General features: G+C 34.3%; 3 protein-coding genes across 3 annotated transcripts; 2 read left to right on the top strand and 1 right to left on the bottom strand.

Moving 5' to 3' along the window:
* The first annotated feature begins 4,716 nt into the window (after nucleotides 1–4,716).
* LOC112489954 (F-box/kelch-repeat protein At1g30090) lies at nucleotides 4,717–7,098 on the top strand. The gene is made up of 2 exons (XM_048469595.2): nucleotides 4,717–4,973; nucleotides 5,130–7,098. The coding sequence occupies exon 2, from the start codon at nucleotides 5,637–5,639 to the stop codon at nucleotides 6,852–6,854; it is 1,218 nt and encodes a 405-aa protein (XP_048325552.2). The 5' UTR covers nucleotides 4,717–4,973; nucleotides 5,130–5,636; the 3' UTR covers nucleotides 6,855–7,098.
* Nucleotides 7,099–9,212: 2,114 nt separating this feature from the next.
* On the top strand, nucleotides 9,213–10,044 carry LOC107405591 (outer envelope membrane protein 7). Its single transcript, XM_016012660.4, has one exon. The coding sequence runs from the start codon at nucleotides 9,562–9,564 to the stop codon at nucleotides 9,838–9,840; it is 279 nt and encodes a 92-aa protein (XP_015868146.1). The 5' UTR covers nucleotides 9,213–9,561; the 3' UTR covers nucleotides 9,841–10,044.
* A 607-nt stretch (nucleotides 10,045–10,651) lies between these two features.
* On the bottom strand, nucleotides 10,652–18,936 carry LOC107406011 (cullin-4). The gene is made up of 17 exons (XM_016013094.4): nucleotides 18,482–18,936; nucleotides 15,923–16,038; nucleotides 15,499–15,845; nucleotides 15,034–15,214; nucleotides 14,710–14,832; nucleotides 14,334–14,621; nucleotides 13,544–13,669; nucleotides 13,306–13,407; nucleotides 13,160–13,213; nucleotides 12,605–12,711; nucleotides 12,444–12,504; nucleotides 12,221–12,352; nucleotides 11,950–12,087; nucleotides 11,737–11,817; nucleotides 11,429–11,509; nucleotides 11,255–11,335; nucleotides 10,652–11,011 (listed from the first exon to the last, which is right to left on the bottom strand). The coding sequence occupies exons 1-17, from the start codon at nucleotides 18,861–18,863 to the stop codon at nucleotides 10,898–10,900; spliced, it is 2,514 nt and encodes an 837-aa protein (XP_015868580.1). The 5' UTR covers nucleotides 18,864–18,936; the 3' UTR covers nucleotides 10,652–10,897.
* Between the last annotated feature and the right edge of the window lie 1,026 nt (nucleotides 18,937–19,962).

The following is a 19,962-nucleotide window of genomic DNA, read 5'->3' as shown; positions in this document are numbered from 1 at the left end:
TTTTAAGCAGTGTTCTATAATTATCTTCTGAGTTATGTTATTACTAGGAATTTCTATTTTTTAGAAGTCATTTAATATACGATTTGAAAATTTTCCAAATATGGCAGTTGACCATATTTCATATCATCCTTCTTAGTAAATGGTTCTTCAACATTTTTAATGATGCAAGAGGTGGTTTTTGTAGACAATACAAGCCTGCTATATGTTTTTTGACCACATCCAACGAGCTTAAGATCTTGCAAAAATGGTTGTTCAACATAATAATTTAGCATCAAGATTTATCACATGTCAGCTTTTGTTATATTTGTGGTTTCAATGCTCAAGAAAAGCATTATATTAGTCCATTTATGGTTCCTTAGCTTTTGCAGTTGTGCCCTTTTCATTAAATGAGTACACCCATTTAATTTTTTGTTTATTGATTTAAATTGAACCTTATAGATCTAACAGCAACCTGTCTTAAAGAGTTTGCCTAGCAACACACTACAATAGCATGGCTTATTCGTACCTTTCATTTTCAGTATATGGTGCTTAACGAGTGGGAACCAATTGATGAGAAGCAACAAAAGCTTTTTGCTAGATATTAGAGTATCAAAATCCTAATGTTTGTGCATCTAACATATGTTTGTTATTCTCTTGTTGTTTTTCCATAATTCATTGATGGCAATAAGGAGGTTTTGTTTTTATATTTTAGAAATATATGGATATATGTAAGACTATAGTTGAACAATGAATGGACTTTATTTCCAGTATGTACAGGGGTTCAGGTGATGCTAATCTGAGATTTGTAACTGCTTCTGTACTGAATTATGATGTTCACTTAGAGTTAATAATTCCTCCGGTGGAAAGATCCAAGCTGCATGACTTCAGCACAATTGATGGTTTTCATCTCATATGCTTTGGAATAGATATTTTCATCTTAACTGCAACTTGTATCTTAACATATGTTTAGTCAATAATTTAATGCACTATTCTTGATATGTATCTGTTTCACTATTGTCAAAATGATTGCAGTCTCTTGAATTTTAGGAGTACGTTGATTCAACCATCTTAATGGAGACTTTAACTTCACTTAATTTAGGCCAAAAGCATATTATATCAAGATGACCTTCTTTGGGATGCAGCAATGTGTGTCTCCTGAGTTGAATACTGAATTGATGGACATTGAGCCTTTCAACCTTAAAATTCTCTTTTCTTTTTTCCTTTAGGTTGGGAAGGGAAGGGCAGGTGTGCTAATCTATAAATACGTAAACATATCATTTATTAAACTGTCCTGTTCTTCTGGGGGGATATAGTGGTTACATAACATAATGAAATCAGTGGTTTTCATATATTTTGCGTTGCCAAAATTTTGCACTGTGCTTGTATTATTTGCAGTATTACTCGCTTGATGTACTGCTATTATCTTTGGTGTATCATTTGCTGCATTAATTGTTTGATGTTTGCCACTAAGGCACCTGGTGTTCTACAGAATGCAGTACAGAGAGATTCATAAATTCTTTGCCATTTTGAGATGCAAATTCAACTAGGTAAAGTGTAGTTTCATTTATAATATGGAATTGTTAAAAATATGCTGATCGAGAATCTATGTGATAAGCTTCGAATATATGGGTTTTCCTTGCTTTATGCCAAAAATGATTAGGGATACTGGTGGCCAACCTAACTCTTATGTTAGTAATCTTGCCCGAACTAGTTCGGAAACTTATTTTTTACAGTTCTTTTGTTCGTGCAGAAATCCACATGAATCAATCTCTCATTCACTGATATGTTGAGAAGATTAGGATAGAATGAAATAGTGTGAAATGGTGAAAACAATGGCGCTCTATCAGTACAATTCAGATACCTAAAAGAACTCAAACAGATTGTGCTATACTCATCAAGACTACTATAAGTATCAGTAGGCAATAGGAATGAGATCCGCCCTTGCACTTTTATGGCAAAATTTCTTTTCCAAGCTTCTGCTAGAGGTGTTAGAAGTTTTGCTGAAGGTTGTTTTGTAGTTAGCTGACTAGATTTGACGGAAGCTCTATTCATGTTGATAAATGGAGGGCGCTCCAGTCCCAAAGATGGCAAGGACCAAGTTCTTGATAGATTTAAAGTGACCTAATGAAATTTTAGGCAATCCATCCCGGTTAATCAAAGGTATGTACGAGCTTGCCCAAAAATCATTTAATTTCTAGGGTCAGGTGATGGGTTCTATCAGTGAACTGTCCCCAAAAAATTCTTACCAACCAAGGAAAATGGTGGGGATTGAGAACCTGGTAAGTCTAGTCATGTTGTAGATCAAGAAATTCACTCAGTGAAAATTTTTTTAAGTAGTTATTAGTAAGAGGTATCCAAAACCTTGTATCCCGGTGAGTAGTGAAATAGGCAATCCCAATGAAGGATTGGAAAGGAGGGATTTGAGGGAATCATTTTGTTATAGAACTTTTAGTTTGGATCACCAACTTGGCAGGTTAATAGTTGACCAGAGACCAACAACTTCTAAATATTACTTTTGCACGTGTTAATCTTTGCTGTATACGTTACATGTGGACTTGTGATCTAAATTTTAGTTGACCTTTTTTCTTTTTTTCTTTTTTTTTTTTTCCCTTACTTTTGTTTCTTTGTGCAATTTAGGCTAATAAAGTTTGAACTAAATAGGATTGTTTTGTAATTTATCATCTTAAAGCTACCATGGTTTCTTGCTGAATTTCAAAACAATTTTAATATTACCCTATGTTGTATAATTCATGAAAGATGTATATGATTTCAAGGCATTCGACTTACGATGGTAAAATGTCCAGATGGTAGGTACCTCTTTATTACTGATAAGATTAAAGTGTGATAGTGATCCCAAAACCATTATTTGGCTTAATGGACTAAGAACACATGATCACCTAAATCCTTAAAAAAAAAAAAAAATAGAAATTAAAACATGGTATTGTACTTTTTCCACATGCATTGCAATATATGCGATGTAGAGGGTGAAAACCTGAGAGGAGGATTGGGATGGAAAACGAAACCCATCCACAGCCTCCAAAAGCAACACACAGAAGATGCCTTGAAGATGAGTTTTTGCCATTTATTGTCCGCAGGACTTTGTTTACGTCGATGCCAGTCTTTGTATAAGATTCTCAAACTCCATCACCATTATCTGCTAGCATTGGTATTCATGGTTTTTCTAGTTACGTCTTGTTCACCCCACACGTTTGGATGCAAAATTTTTGCCTGAGTATCTGCTTTCATTAATTTTATCAAAATTTAAAGTCTTTTCTTTCATCACAAAATAAATATATATTATAGCCATCAAAATCAAATTTTGAAATTGCTCATAAAGATTAAAAAAAATAATAATAAGATGATAATAATAATGAAATTTGTGAATTTTTACAGGCCATTAATTCGTATACATACATAATTCAATTCGATGAGAAAAAAAAAAAAAAAAAAAGATTAATGATTCGTGAAGCATTACAGATTGATCTGGGCCATTCTTACAGATGGAAAACGATTGATCTGGGCCATTCTTACAGATGGAAAATGACATGACTCGGAAGCAACAGATGAAATTACGCAAAATTGGTAGGATTTTCATGTGACAATGGCTAAAGGAAAGGAGATAGGATGTGTCTTTTAGGTGGGTTGGAATTGGACCAAAGTGTGTGTAATAAGTAGAAAGGAAGAAAAGGATTGCGAGAATAATATATACATAGACATAGGAGGTAGTAGGTGTTTTACCATATTCGGATTCCCATGGGAATTTGGGTTTTGTTTGCTAACAAATTATATTTTTGTGTCCAAATTGTGTGCCTTATAATCTATCCACTCCAAACCTTTCCTTTATTCCAAATATGGATGTTACTTGTTAGACGCTCTTCCACTACTCCAAATCCATCTTTCCGTTTCTTTTTCAAGTGTTTGGAATTTGGACTCATCTTCTTTTGAAAAAAAAAAAGACCGAGAGAATATGTAAATAAAGAAAGAAAGAAAAGAAAAGAAAAGAAAAGAAAAGAAAAAAAAAAAACCCACTGTTTTGCTCTTTTTACGTACCCATTTTTATTCTTGGGTTAAAGGATAGAAAGTTTAAGATGCGTGCATAAGTAAGCACGAATCCTTCAAGAATATGTTATACTAGATATACAAAAAAGGTTATATTTTTGAAAAGGCGTAGCTCTACTACCCCATATACAATATGACATTATTTAGAAAGTGAACTGCAGGACATATATAAGTGTATTTTATATTTTTAATGAAATTGTATAGATAACTAGCGATATGAGATAAAAATTCAAATTCGAATTACTTCATCTCCCATATTATAAAAAGGGCCAAAAAAAAAAAAAAGACTTTTTGCTATTAATAGACAACAAAAACACCGACCTAATATATAAATATCTGAATTATGATAAAAACAGTTTTTTAATTAAAAAAATCGCATAAGAAAATATCTAAAAAGCCAAAAAAAAAAAAAATAATAACCGGATTTACTGTTGAGAGTGACGTGTGGCATGATGTGGCAGCTGGTTCTTCAGGTTGTGGGAAAGAGTGTGGTGTATTTTCCCAAAGCGTCGTTAATTATCCACTGATTAACGATAAAGGCTAAATCACGCGTTTGGCGGTTTCGCTTTGAGCTTTTTTTTTACTTTAGTCCTCCTTTTCAATCTTCTTCCACGTAGACAAAGAAAGAAGAATGCAATGCTCTTAGCTATATGCGCGTCTACAAAACTCGCTCATCCTTTGACTTCTGACTTGTCTTGCTCTGACTCTCTGTCTCACTTACGATATAAGTCGCTCTTCTGGCGCGTGGCTCTCTGCATTCATCTTCAATCAATGGAACCATGTTTGCCACATAATAGAATAAATCTTCCTTTCGACAAGAAGAAGAAGAATAGTTTGATGGATCATCCATTCTTTGTTTGCAGAAAATACCAGAGCTCTTAATCTTCAACAAAGTCTCCGTCTTTGATACAGTTTTCGCAACACTTTTCTTGCCTGTGAGTGAGTTACTGTTGTTGTTGTTTTCTTTCTCTGTTCCTTGTTGTAGTTTCTGGTTGTGTAGCACAGTATGTGCTCTGGGTTTTCAGTCTTTTTGTGGACGCTCTCTTGTTGCCCAGGCCATTGAAATTCCATCTCTTTATCTGATTTATCAGCTGGGTATTGCTACTTTCACTTGTAAAAGGAGAAACATCTTAATTTTGCGGCTGCTTCTGAGGTATGCTTTCTCTCAATTCGGGAACGAATTTTTAATAGCTTTTAGATTCTATCTAAAGCTGATATCTTGATAGGCTACAGTGCTGATAAGAAAGTGGGTTAGTAAAGAGAACAAAGATTTCGATTTCTGTAAGTTTGAATTTGGATCTTCTAGGTGGGTTTTGTGTGTGCAATTTGACGGATGTTAATTGTTAATTGTGAAGACATTGTGGAGAGGGAATTGGTGCTTTATTTAGGTGAAATTTTGTATTTTGTGATTCCTTTCTTTGCACTAAATCTGTGAACGACCGATACATTGAGAATTAGGAATAAATTCGTTGCTCTGGATTGGGATTTGGTTCTTTTAGCTGTTGTCATAAAATAATATCCTGACATAGGATAGAGAAGAAGGACCTCGTGGTTTATTAAAAAGGTTATAGATACATTGATAATCACTAGAGGGAAAGATGCAGCGTGTTCGATTATCCTCTCAACAGGCTCCTGTACACAAGCTAGGAGATTCACAAATGACATTATCTCCAAAGTTTAGATTAGCCGTAATTCAATCTTCTCTATTGGATCCTCTATCAGAGTTGGAAATGTCTTTAAGGGGAGAACCCCTTATTCCAGGCCTTCCTGATGATGTTGCACTTAACTGTCTCCTTCGGCTTCCAGTCCAGAGCCACTCGGCTTCTAGAGCGGTTTGCAAGCGATGGCATCTAATTCTTGGTAGTAAAGAGCGTTTTTTTACTAGAAGAAGAGAGTTAGGCTTCAAGGATCCTTGGCTCTTTGTTTTTGCCTTCCACAAGTGCACCGGAAAGATTCAGTGGCAGGTTCTTGATCTCACCCACTTCTCTTGGCACACCATCCCTTCCATGCCTTGCAAAGACAAGGTTTGTCCCCATGGATTCAGATGTGTTTCGATTCCTCATGATGGCACTCTGTTTGTTTGTGGGGGTATGGTCTCGGATGTAGATTGCCCTCTAGACTTGGTGCTAAAGTATGAAATGCAGAAAAACCGTTGGATTGTGATGAATAAGATGATCACTGCTAGGTCCTTTTTTGCAAGTGGGGTGATTGATGGAATGATTTATGTGGCTGGAGGAAACAGCACAGATCTTTTTGAGCTGGACTTGGCTGAGGTTTTGGACCCTGTTAAAGGGAGTTGGCATCCCATTGCGAGCATGGGAACAAATATGGCCTCTTATGATGCAGCAGTTCTTAATGGAAAGCTTCTTGTCACAGAAGGCTGGTTGTGGCCTTTCTACGTCTCTCCTAGGGGTCAGGTTTATGACCCAAAAACTGATCATTGGGAGAGCATGTCAGTTGGACTGAGAGAGGGCTGGACAGGTTCGAGTGTAGTTGTTTATGGTCACTTGTTTGTGGTCTCAGAGCTCGAAAGGATGAAGCTTAAGGTTTATGACACAGATACAGATTCTTGGGAACCAATAGCTGGACCTCCTTTACCAGAGCAGATATGCAAACCCTTTGCTGTAAATGCCTGTGATTGCAAGATCTATGTTGTGGGGCGAAACCTTCATGTTGCAGTGGGTTACATCTCTAGGCTTAACCAGAAAGGCATTTCCGATAAGAAGGGAAGCTTTGGTGTTCAGTGGCATGTGATTGATGCACCAAATTGTTTTTCTGATTTGACACCCTCAAGCTCTCAGGTTCTGTTTGCTTAGATATTTCATTTTCCTCTGATCTTGTTGTTCTGTACGTTCTTAAATAATTCATAATTTTATATACGGTGGTCAAAGATGTAGAGTGCTGATGTGTGAAAAGGGTCTCAGTGGTTTTTGGAATGTGTTGAATCTATGATCATTCAACTTCTGTTATGTTCTTGAATTGCTACCCAACTGCTCAATGAATGGTATGTTCTGTTGTTATAAAATTTATACTAATTTGAAAACTCTTATTTCTTCCCCAGATGTTGGTTGCTTGTATCATTGTTAACAGAAGAAAATTAGTTTAGCCATAAGTGGTCTACTATTGAAGTGCTTTTTCGGAATAATGTGAATCAATTCTGCAGATTTTTGAAGATGGAGTTTGGATTTTAAACTTGTATATATGTATATACATGATAAGTACACAAACCCATGTTAATTAACTTCCAACTTATTAATCAACCTCATTGAGAATCCTCGCTCGTATGGAAAGGTTTACTAGTTTGCCTTTACGCAGAAGCTTGTATATGTATATACATGATAAGTACACAAACCCATGTTAATTAACTTCAACTTATTAATCAACCTCGTTGAGAATCCTAGCTCGTATGGAAAGGTTTACTAGTTTGCCTTTACGCAGAAGCGTATGAATTGAGCAGTATAGCTTGATCATGGTGCTCCTTCTCATCTTGCAGAATTGCAGAACCCATAGAAGTCCTTCAGGTTCATTTGCATTTCTTTTGTGTAAATTATACTTAGCTCCCCAGGCCTTCCAATCCTGTAGACCATCCATAACTTAGCCTATGCGTAAACTAGGGGTGGGCAAAATCCAATCCAACCCGTTCAATCCGTCCAATCCAATCCATTTTTAACGGTTTGGATTGGATTTTTACATCAATTGGATTGGATTGGGTTCAAAATATTATAAATTGTATGGATTGGATTGGTTATGGATTGGAAATATAAATTCAATCCAATCCAATCCAATCCAAATAATATATTATATAACTAAAAAATTATATATTTTTTATTTTTTTTATTTTTATATATTAATTTTAGAATATTTTTTTTCATTTTTATATATTAGTTTTTAAATTTTTTTTCCATTTTTATATATTGATTTTTAATATATGTATATATATATATATATATTTTTTTTTTTTCTTTTACATCCCCATATCTCAAATCCTAAATCAAATTGTTAGTTGTAACGCTAAACTAAACATTTACCTTTGTTGCCGCCCACCACCAGTCCATCACCATCACCATAATATATATATTTTTTTTACATCCCCATCATATATATATCTACATATATTGTATCCAATTGTTATTTATATATATATATATATATATATAAACGTTTAAATATAATTTATTGCTAATTTTATTGTTTTGATCTTTGTAGAGCTTACAGAATCAACTAAAATTAGTGAACCTGTCAACGTTGATTGACTTATGATTTACCAAAGTTTTAAAGTTAAAAAAAAAGGAATTATGCATTGATTCTTGAGTGAATAAATTTTGACGAATGTATTATTTTACATTATTTGTTCTAACAATTTTAATTTGATTTTATAGGAATGAGATGATGACATTAATGTTAGCTATTTAATAAGTGCATGATGTATATCATTTGCAACATTTTCTTCTTTATTTTCCATTGTAGACTATGTTGTATTATTCTAATTGTATTTTATGTTTGGATAATTATAATTTATTATTTATATTTTATATTTGAAAATTTTTTTATTTGTATTATATATTTATAAGTTAGTAAGTTTCAAACCGATCAACCAATCCAAACCAAACTGATCATAAATGGTTTGGTTTGGTTTGGATTTAATACTTCAATGGTTTGGTTTGGATTGTAAATTAAAAAAATCGATATGTATGGATTGGGTTGTATTTCGGTCCAAAACCGAACCAACCCAATCCATGCCCACCCCTAGCGTAAACTATGTGATTAAATGCTTGGTTTAGGAATACTGAGTTAAGCATCTTTCATGAAATTCTTCAGACCGCTCGTTTTAGAGACGGTATTGTCATAATGCTACCAAAATTGGTGTTTATTGAAAAAGAGCAATTGGTAAAGCAATCGGACTGTTTGTCTGTTTGTGAAAGGGTCCATTTTTTTTTTTTTTTTTTTTTTTCACTTCTCTGTGCCTTCAAATTCTCTTTATACAACTATGATAAAAAGCAGGCTAATCATACATTATGTTGAACTTAGCACTTATCCTAGCTGCGGTGAGGTTTTGACAAACAAAGGAAGGATAAGGATGAACTGAATTAATGCTCTCTATGAGGTCCCCCAACAAAGATTAAATTTTTTGTTTTTTGATTTTTATTCAAAAGACAATAGGGTATTAGGGTAATCTATGAAAATTATGATAATTTATTAATTTAAATACATATGCTTTAATAATTAAAATTTGTTTTGAAATAAAAAAATTTGAAATAAAAAAAAGGGCTCGATTCAACATAAACTCTAAAAACGAAAAATGGGCTTCAAAAGAAAACATTTTGTGGCCCAATCTAAAACCCCTCCCAATTGCCTGGAAAGCCCATAAGTGCATGCACATGGACCAGGGACCAGCAAGCAACCGCAGTTGAACAGAGAATCCAAAAGCCTCACCCACCATAGCAGGTAGGTAGGCAGCCACACTCAGTCAGAAGCATTCTGTTTCTGTGGAGGAAAACAGAAGAGGAAGAGTTAAAAAAGAAAATGGGGGCAATTACGGCGGCAGTGATAGCGATAGCGGGGGTGGTGGTGGGGTGGATCACCATCGAGATCGCGTGCAAGCCTTGCCTTGAGAAAGGTCGTGAAGCCATCGATCACTCCCTCAATCCCGATTATGATCCCGATGATGCTCCCACCACTATTCGCGCTCCTCTCTACCCTAATCCTAATCCTTCCCCGGATCTCCACGAACCCACCCATAATCATCCTAACCCTCCTCTTGTTTCTTCTTCTACTTCTCATGATGTCATCAAGGCCGTCTGATCCTTCATCATCATCATCATGTTATTGATACTCCACATATCCCTGTATTTCTTTTCTTTTTTCTTTCTTTTTTTTTTTTTTTTTTTTCTCCGGCCATAAATTTCTTTGGTTTTTACCCAAAATCCAAATGCCATGTAATGGTTGTTACAACATTTTGTGGTGTTTATTTTTTTCTTTGTTTATTTTATTTTATTTTATTTTTTTTGTTTTTTGTGAATTCCTTTATTTATTTATTTTTATGTTGTTTTTGTGTGAATGATCGAAAATTGTATTGATCGAATAATTTTTTGTTGATGAAGAACACTGGGAAATGACCAGGAAAAATAAAAAATAAAAAAATGAAATACTAAAAAACCAGACCAACTTTTGCGTTTTGGTAGTGCTTTAATTTTAATAACATATAAAAGAAAGAAAAGCAACTAAATTCTACGGCCTGATGCCTCGGGAGAACCTGGCATCCTTTTTGTTTGACCCCCAAAAAAAAAAAACATTTACCATTAAATAAAATTTAAAACATAAATTTATCAATAGTTCAATGCTAAAATTGCATTTCACTTCCTGAAATTAAATAATTTTTACATTTATTGGCAGATCCAAATTCCATATTTATCATGATTATTGGTTCAAATCAACGTAGCAACATGCCATGTTGTGGACCAACTTTAGCTTTTAAGTGATTAGAAGAACAAGGAAGGCGACGTCTATCTGCTTCCTCAATATATATATATATATATATATATAAATATATATATTAATGGGGTTTTATTTCTTTTCCTCGTCTTTAACCACCCTATCGCAAAAAGCAAAAAAGGGAAAGAAAAAAAATTTTAAAATTATCTGAGGCATTATGTCCTTACTGGTAAATATGAATTTCAAAAAACAGAAAATAAAGCATGCTTTACAATCAGTTTAGAACTCAACAAAAATGAGAACTACAAGTTACTGTACAATAATCAAGACAAAGGGATGGAAAATCCTGCCTCCTTCTGAAGACAGAAAAACCTCCTGTGTCTTTCTACAAAGGAGAGGAGAAATTCCCAATTGAGGAAATATCGAACTATGCCAGGTAGTTGTAAATTTGGGGGTTGTTCTTGTCCCGCTCTAGGTACTCCCTGTCGATCAGGCTTTCGATCCTTTTCTTCAAATCCGCTGGCTTTATCGGAAATTTGAGCTGCATACCGGAAAGAAAAAACACACACATTATTTTCCTCGATACCCTCCCATTCATCTTATCTAACTAAACCCGTTTAACTTGATAATCTAGTTTGTGCAGCCCCCAACTCATCTATAAACTTTGTTCTTCGTAGCAGAATAGAATTTCATTTCATTATTTGAACAAAATTTTGATGGGCAGGTCCATGACAGCCGATATCTGTTTCGTTATTGTTGATAAACAGATTGAAGCACCATTTACCTGTTGGAAGAGTTCAGTGATCAGGAGCGTGTGACTTAGCACTTTCCTGGTCTTCATAATCCGAACAATAGCAGCATCCACCTGCAGTATAGCAAAGCAGTGCGAATTAATCACTTAAAATGTCAAGGAGCATTTTTAAAATCTTGGAAAAGCATGAAAATTACAAAGGTTAACCTGATATTGACGGTCTTGGAATACTCTTTCAGTGGTGCTTGTGTTCTCCTCTACTGTTTCCTTCATCTGGATAGCATTAACCTGTATACATCAAAAGAATCTTAGCTTCAAGCTCCACGTTACAAATAGCAACCAAAACAGATTCAAATCCATTAAAATTTTCTATGTACTACTACACTTCAGGGTGGTAATTATGAGGCAAAACCAAAAGTGACTATAACGCACACTCCAAAAGTTCCCCCCGGCCTAGTGAAAGCTTCAGCACTACCTGAACCCCATCATACTACTATACATTCAAAACATTATACCTTTATACGGTAGAGAGGAGCAGTAAATCCATCATTGAAGATAAATGAATCATCATCCTCCACATCTCTTCCTTTGGGCAACTGTAGCACAAATATTAAACAGGAAGAAAGTCATAAAAATTAACAAGAACTCCTATCTTTTCCAAATTTGTCTGGTTCGAGCAGGATTTTCAAGTATAAACTCAGCAATGTAACTAGCATCCAGGAACCTACCTTTTGCAGGACACGGACTTTTCCGCATGCAAGGGATTGTAAAGTTCGTCTAAGTTCCTTATCCTCAATGGCAGTGGAGTCTTTAATATCTTGAAAGCTTAGCTTCTCAGCATCATTAAACAGCATCAAAACAACAGTCTAGCAGAACAGGTACAAGCCAACCATATTATTACGATTAACTAGTTGCCAGACAGACTTGAAATACAGAAGATAGAGTAAAAAGGTAACCCCAAAGACAGAAGTAAAGCATTTTAGCCTAACATAGACCAACCTGAAACAGGGAAACTGCAAGCTCCTTTTTGCCTTTAGGAAACTCTGCTTTCAACACACAATGACCTAATGAATTTTGCCACATTAAACGTCTCCCACTGTATTTGCTTAAGTAGAACTCCTTAAAAATGTCCTATTGCATGAAACAGAACTCAGGCAGTTATATAAAGGAACATTCACATTCCCCATGACGGAAAGAATCCATACTCTGGTATTTATCTAACCTGGTACACATTCAGTTCATGAGGAAGTCTAACATCCATAGGGGGATATGTTGGCCAATACCTGCAGCCAGCCATGGAAACACCAATTAAACTTCTCCAGAACATGGAGTGAAAGAACAACATGAATATAACTAAACATAATCAACAAGAATTTAACCTACCCTGTTGTTAGGACATGAACACTCATCTCAATCCCTGAAGGGAGTTTTGTTCTTGCCTGGGAAGATTGTTTGAAGGACTCATTTATCTCTTTTGATAATTCAATGTCCTAAAGAATGTGAAAAAGACAGTGCAAAAAAACCTGTTAGTGTCACAACAAGCATAATTCAAATATGTATAGGAACTGGTTCAGTCAAAACAGGCGAAGAAGCCTGTCATGTATATACACGTTCTACAAACTTTAAATATGGAGATTAAATTTCAATACAGAAGAAGAAAAACCCTGGAGCATTTAATCTTCAATTTTGGCACTACTTGAGTGGGCAAAAACCACTCTCCCAATTCTTGGCGTCAATTGTATATGGAAATGTGATTCAAATAAAATCTATAAATGGATTATACCTCTTTTGGCAACTTTTATCTCTCTCCATATTTACAAAAATAATTTTTAAATTTCTAAAATAACTACCATAAAAAGCAGCCAGCAGTTTTAAAACAGCTTGATTAACATAACTAAATCCCTATTTTTGAACATACAGATTGAGAAACAAGCAAACCTTGAACATCCCTTCAAGTTTGTTTGTAAATTGACTGCCACATTCAGTCTTCAGCTGTACCAGTGAAATGATCACGTGTTAACAATCAATATATCAAAATGCTATATAATATATAGTTTAAATAAGAAAATAAATCCATTCTTAACCTTGGAGATCATAGACTTTTCCGCATCAATAGAAGCACTCTTTCCCAAAAGTAACCTTTTAGCAAGATCCTTCTTGTAAAATGCTTCAAACACATCTTTACCCTTAATTCCAAAGGAAAAGAACAAGTAGTGCTTATCAGCATGTATTTTTTTAGACAAACATCAGCATGTAAGTAATAAGCTCTGTAGCTAATCCAACAATCAACTTGCATATAATGTCAATAGCTCATCAAATTACCTGTATAAACCTGAATAAAACTAATACTTTATCAAGTGTACCCTCCAATTCCTCTTCAGAAGTACCTTTGTTCCCAGCACGAAGCTTCTCATCTAAAAACTTTGCAATCAGTTCTGCAGGTCGGTTCTGGTATCCGGAAAACAACGTCAAGCTATGAGATAGATGTATTAATACAAGAAGCGGGCATGTGAGTAATAAAAACTATCACTGAGATAAAGAAAGGAGAAAGAGGATGAGAAAATGCTAGCCAGGTTAATAACAATAACCTAGCCTCTCTAAACTAAATAGGCCACCATGTATGAAGATGCCTAAGGTACTGGGTGGGTGTTAAAATACAAGTGAGAAAACTAGTTAAATGGATCCATGTAATACACCCATGACATATTATAATTAATTTGCACTTGTTTCTTAACATACCCTACTAAGGCCCACACAAAACACCCATGACACCTTAACAAAATCATACAAACAACCTTCAGAATAATTTGCTATATCAATTGCAAAGTATTTTCTTTTGAGTTGTTAGTTCAATCTTTATTAACGAAATATTTACCACAGCAAGGCATTTCGGTATCCACAAGTTTAAAACTTGCAGACACACCATAGAAAGACTGACATTTAACTATTATATTCCCGTCTAGACACTCAAATTTTCTAGCCCGTAGTCTGTTCTCTACATAAATGCATTTCCTATCCACTTAATGTATTATGCCTTCATATCTCATTTCATTACTAAAGTAAAGAAACCAGAAATAAAGGAAAAAACAATCGGATAAGAAGACAATGTCACCTGACGAAGATTGATAAGGTGCTCAAATGCATCCTTTATGGTATTGCAAAATGCTTCATTCTTGAAAAAGCTTTCTTCCCATATTGTGTCCAAAGAAGCCTTAAATTCTAAAAGTGAGGCAACCATATCTTTATCTTTTTCTTCATCCATGACAATGGCCTGCCCTGTCCTACGAATATACGAGCTTAGGGCTTGCCTTAATGACTCAAGAGCATTTACTCTGCAAAATAAATTATAAATCCTCTGCAGGTCCTCAATACGATGTCCATCCACCAGCATCATGAAACCCTGGAATAAACCAGTGAAACCAAAATGATTCAAATCCAAAAGGAGAAAAATTGAGGTGAGATACGGCAATTAACATCCAAACAAAAACCTTGTCAAGGATGGCGGATATATGGCGTTCAAGAAGCTGCTTTTCTGCAGTTGCTATTAATGGCTTTCTTGTACTTGCATCCAGATAAAGTAAACATCTCTCATGTTCTTCATGCAATCTTGTCTGTAACATGTTACCCACCACTCTTCAAGTTAAACAAAAATCACCAAATATGGAATTAAAAAGACATCCCACATCAACTTTTGTAGACAATTATAAATGCCAAGTAATTGGAACTAGCCATCAATCAAAATGTCTATCAAAGAAAATATTAACAATGATATCATTTATAGATACAAAACAAGGAAAAAAAACAATAGGCACCTCAACATGCTTCAAGTAATCTGGAACATCAGACTGCTGCATGTAATTCATGCCTTCAGCAGCATAAAATTCAGAAGTGCATTCGAGAAATGGCTTCTCAAAGCTTTCTGCGTAAATTCCTAGAGCAGTAAACATCTTTAGAAGATGGTTAAGGAGAGCTCTATCCACAGCTTCACCTAATCTGTAAAACATAACATTGCAAACTACTAGTTTAAAAGATAAGTCGAACAATTAATAAGCAAGCATGCCAAAATTGAATTGAGTTGTGTTAGCAAATGACCTCAAGAATCACTAAACATTGGTTGAATTGTAAATCGAAGAAATCCCAAGAACATCATGCAGGTAAGAACGTAATAATTGACACATCTTTTGTAGATCATAGAAAGATATCACAGAGAAGTGACAAAACACATTATCAACCCCCTAAACACTACAATAGATTAAATTTGAGAGCATATGATGCACCTTTCTTTCTCAATCATTCTTAACAGGCCTGTAACAGTTTTGTGCTCTACTTCTGGAGACAAAGAAAGATGTTTTCGGAAAAGCTGCAAGCCCATATCCCACAATGAACGCACATTTGGTGTTTGTTTCACATATGTTCTATCTAGATATAAAGCTATACCACGAATCATCAACATCTGGGCACAGAGATCCTGCCAGCATCTCTCAACAAGAGATAGAAAAACCACCAAATCTGGGCTTTGGCCAACCAAAGAATGCAGTGCTGCAGCTATGTGTGTTTCACACTCTTTTTCAATCCGTTGATAAAGATTTCCCCCCATCTTGTGCAGGCAAAGATCATTAACAGCCTGAGATAAAATAATTGATTTTCTGTCAGTAACATTTAAGTCTTATTCCACACAAGGACAAATCTGGTAGGTTCTACCTGGTAAAGCTTCTCCAAGTCGCAAGAATTGGGCTGCTTCAAAAATATAGCGCAAATAGCTGACTTCAATTTTGCCCATGTTTCCTCTTCAAAATTCGTGGGCAATGTTGGTTTTGCTTTATGAAGACAAAAAGTGAAGATGAATTGAAAACTATCAGTTAGCCTTCTCAACATAGAGTGAGATAAACATTTTATTCTTTAAAATTCCAAACTCCATTGCTATTTATTAATAAGACTTTAATAGCTGACACTAATTATTTATAGGGACACGTAATATAATAAAACTAATGGTAAGACTCACAAGGTGAAAAAAAAAAAAAAAAAAAAAAGGTTAAAGCAGATCTCAAACTTTATCAATCCAAACAAACATATGGCAAATGAGACTGTCTCATAGAATGAATGGACAAGAATACATGAGAAATTCAATGGTATATTAGAACTGCCATTCTACCTATCAAAGAACTTAGATAGGGGTTTAAACAACAACTATAACATTATTGCTTACGAATAATTAATGTTAGACCACGTTTGAAATGGTGGACAACTGTGTGCCTCAACTAACATTATCCCAATCCACTATTAGGTGACAAAAAATAATCTGGATAAGAAATTCTATATTTGTAAATATTCCAAGACTTCAGGAAACAAGCCCACCCATGTTTTAATTTCCAGTCTTATATTATGGAACAAAGATTTGAGCATTCTTAAAGCATTCTTTAGGTGGTCTTAGTGTTTTTATAAATTCTAATCATTTTTCAAACATTATATATGTATCACAATATATGGAGGAAAAAAAAAAAAAAAAAGAATATATAGATATTGAAAATATATGCTAAAATTATGGGCATTAAAAGTAACACAACAAAATTAAAGTACTTATAAAAATTTGACACACATGCTATTTGAAATTGTTACACTTTTATTAATTTTTAAATGAATCAGAATTGGATCATATTACTCAGGTTGGTAGACAAGTATGAACAAATAAATTTTTTATGTCCATATGTACGGCATATGCAAATTCTACTAGTTTAATTGTTACAGAATTAACTCACTCATCCTATAACTGACTAATTTCAAGTAATGCATAATTACAAGACATTGTATTATTTGTATTAAAATTATTATGCATATATATAGAATTTACGCAATTGAATCGACTGTATTTCTTAAATTTTTCTTCAAATAAACTAAATCTATTTAATCTGATTTTATTTTGTGAGATAAATATGAATGGTATACAATAGATACATTTTGTAGTGTAACCTGTTCCCTACAAATTATAGCTCAGTCTAATTTGCACCTAACCAGTGATCAAAAATATTACAGCACTAAAGTCTGTCTTTTGTACCAAACAAAGCCTTAAAGTTCAATAAATATAAAGAACACAACACTGGAATATGGGAGGATGTATGCCTCTAACAAGTAAGCATTTAGATAATGAATTAGAACTAAACCCCAAGAAACCTATATGCTTGCAGCTCATTAACGTATGGATGCAGATATACTACTGCCCGCAATACACAAAAACACATAAAAGCTACCAAAAGTAGTCTTGGAACTTGGAAGTAGCGTTTCAACTTGAGGAAAATTTTTGAACCTAAAACGAAACCCATTTCTTGCACCATCTATGCCAAAGACCCAATGGCGGTGTTATCACTAGGTTTATATCATACAATATCACCTTTTTTACTGCATGAGGAAATTAAAAACAGTAAAACAATGCTAGGAAAATTTCCCATTCAAAAAGAAGCATAAAGAATGATGAAACTTAAAGAGTATTTTACAGTGTCAATCTAGCATTCGAAAATAGAAGCATAAAGAACATTATTTTGAACATAACCCATATATAGTAACCTCAATCTAACGTCATAAGTCCAAATCTGACTTTGCACATCTCCTAACTGCTGAGCGGATGACACACCATTGCATCCTCCATTTTGAATTGCCATAAGCAGACTTTTCCTACTCTGATTACTGACCAGAGTATTCTCACCAATATCAGTCAGCTTAGGTAACCCTAGATGAGGTGAAAATTGGACCTCAAATCCAAAAACCAAAGAGGTATTCTTACTAGAAGCATTAAAGATGCAAAGGAACCACAAGGCACTCAAATACCAATGCTAGCTCAATAGCAACTGAGCTCCCTAAGCAAGAAAAATGTTGGATCAATATGCAGATCCAGAGAACTGAGATTCTAATTCCCACGCCTATAAATTGCATATAACCAGAATCAAAAAGGAATTAACTAAACAAATTGTCTCCATTCAACCTAAAATCACAGCCAAAACTGAAAGCCCCAACAGATAAACATCAAAACAAGGAAAACCCAATACCTAAGTTTACACACTCAAAAAGAGAAACCCCATGAAATTTTGGATCATAAAAACTCAAACCTACCCACACAAAACCTTCCAAATTCCGCAAAACCCCAAAAAAATAAAATGAAGGAAAAGATCTTAGTTAATCCTTTTGTATATTTTAATTGATATTCATTTCCTGATACCCAATACCTAAACCAAAAACCCAAACAAGACAGAGTGTGATCCGGAATCAAACCTTTAACAAGCTTTATAACGAGCTTCTTCGCGGGCTGAGGAGGGGTAGCCTTCTTGCGCGACAAATTGGCGGCAACAGCGCGGCCGGAGTGGAGAGCGGAGGAGGGGTCATCGGGCTTGAGATCTTCGTCGATAGCCATGGAAGAGGGGTCGAAAACGACGTCGTTATCAGGGGAATTGAAGTCCTGGGTGTGAAGACCATTCTTATTGGGGTCGAGAGAGCAGGCCACGGCCTGAGACTTGGCCTTCTTCATGAGAGGGCCAGCGAAGGACGAGGCAGAGGCGGCGGCGGAGGAGGAGGAGGAGGAGGAGGAAGAGCTGGTGGTGGCAGCGGAGGGGGTGTTGGTGATGTTGCTGGCTGAGCGTTTGGTGAGGTGAGACATGAAACTAATCAACAGGGCATTGTAAGTGAGAGCCAGCAAGAGAAAAAAAAAAAAAAGAAAAAAATTTGTCGACTTGAGAACTCAATAGATATAGAGAGGAGAGAGAGAGAGAGAGAGAGAGAGAGATAGAGAACGCTTTCTTTTTTTCTTTTTTTTTTTCCCTATTTTGTTATATTATTTATTATTTTTCTTACTTTTTTAAACTAGTATTTTATGTGTTAATAATTAATCTTGTTCACAATTTGTGTACTAATTTGCAATTTACATTTTTTTTTCTTTTTCTTATTTTAATTAATATTTTTAATAAATAAAACATTATAAGCAAGCATTAGTTTGTAACCATAATTTAATTTTAGAAATGTTGGTCCTTGCTATGGTTGTTCCTTTTGGGACACTTAATTTTTTTTTTTTTTATTGCATGTGATTTCAATATATCTTAGTAGGCATAGAATATATATAGCTTCTTTTTTAAATATTCGTAAATTGTATTTATAAATATTTTGAAATCTGTAAGAATGAATTTTTCTTTTTCCTAAGCCCTATGAAAACGATTTGATTGATTTGAACACACTTGTGAAAGAAGCTCTATTAAACAATTGTTCCTCACCGTATTACCCACAAAAAAAATAAATAAATAAATAAATAAGGAATTGTTCCTCACCACTAAATAATATTTCAAAAAAATATGGAGTTTCATTTCGGACAAAATATGCATATTCGTGGAGAAAGTTTTTTAATGTAAAAGATTTACAATTTACATAGACAAAGTAATAACTTAAACCCCAGGCTTAGGCTTAATTTGGGGTTATTGTTTTTTTTTTTATATCAAAAATCAATAAAATCTTTGCTGATGCAATTGAATTGTTTATGTCAATTTGATAAACTGTTATTTTAAAATTGGTAATTGATTATTACAAAAAATTTTATTATAAACTTTTTTCCATTAAACTAAATATATATAACTTTCAACAAAATATATACATATAAACTCATATTCAAATGAAACTGAATTGACCACTTTTTTTATAAAAAATTATAATTATAAAACTACATAAGGATAAAAGGAAATCTTGTTGTTAATTGAAAATTACAGTAGTAG

The sequence above is a fragment of the Ziziphus jujuba genome, chromosome 1, assembly GCF_031755915.1.
Source record: "Ziziphus jujuba cultivar Dongzao chromosome 1, ASM3175591v1".
Taxonomy (NCBI): domain Eukaryota; kingdom Viridiplantae; phylum Streptophyta; class Magnoliopsida; order Rosales; family Rhamnaceae; genus Ziziphus; species Ziziphus jujuba.
Note: the sequence above shows the minus strand (reverse complement) of the source record. Positions and strands in the feature narration are given on the sequence as shown.

What these genes read in the sequence shown, in the direction of transcription:
- LOC112489954 (XM_048469595.2), top strand. Translation starts at nt 5,637, where the DNA reads ATGCAGCGTGTTCGATTATCCTCTCAACAGGCTCCTGTACACAAGCTA.
- LOC107405591 (XM_016012660.4), top strand. Translation starts at nt 9,562, where the DNA reads ATGGGGGCAATTACGGCGGCAGTGATAGCGATAGCGGGGGTGGTGGTG.
- LOC107406011 (XM_016013094.4), bottom strand. Translation starts at nt 18,863, where the DNA reads ATGTCTCACCTCACCAAACGCTCAGCCAGCAACATCACCAACACCCCC. An exon ending in CTCCTCTCTACCGTATAAAG is followed by an intron (nt 11,510 to 11,736) that starts GTATAATGTTTT and finishes TGATGTATACAG; the next exon opens with GTTAATGCTATCCAGATGAA. An exon ending in TCCAAGACCGTCAATATCAG is followed by an intron (nt 11,336 to 11,428) that starts GTTAACCTTTGT and finishes GCTATACTGCAG; the next exon opens with GTGGATGCTGCTATTGTTCG.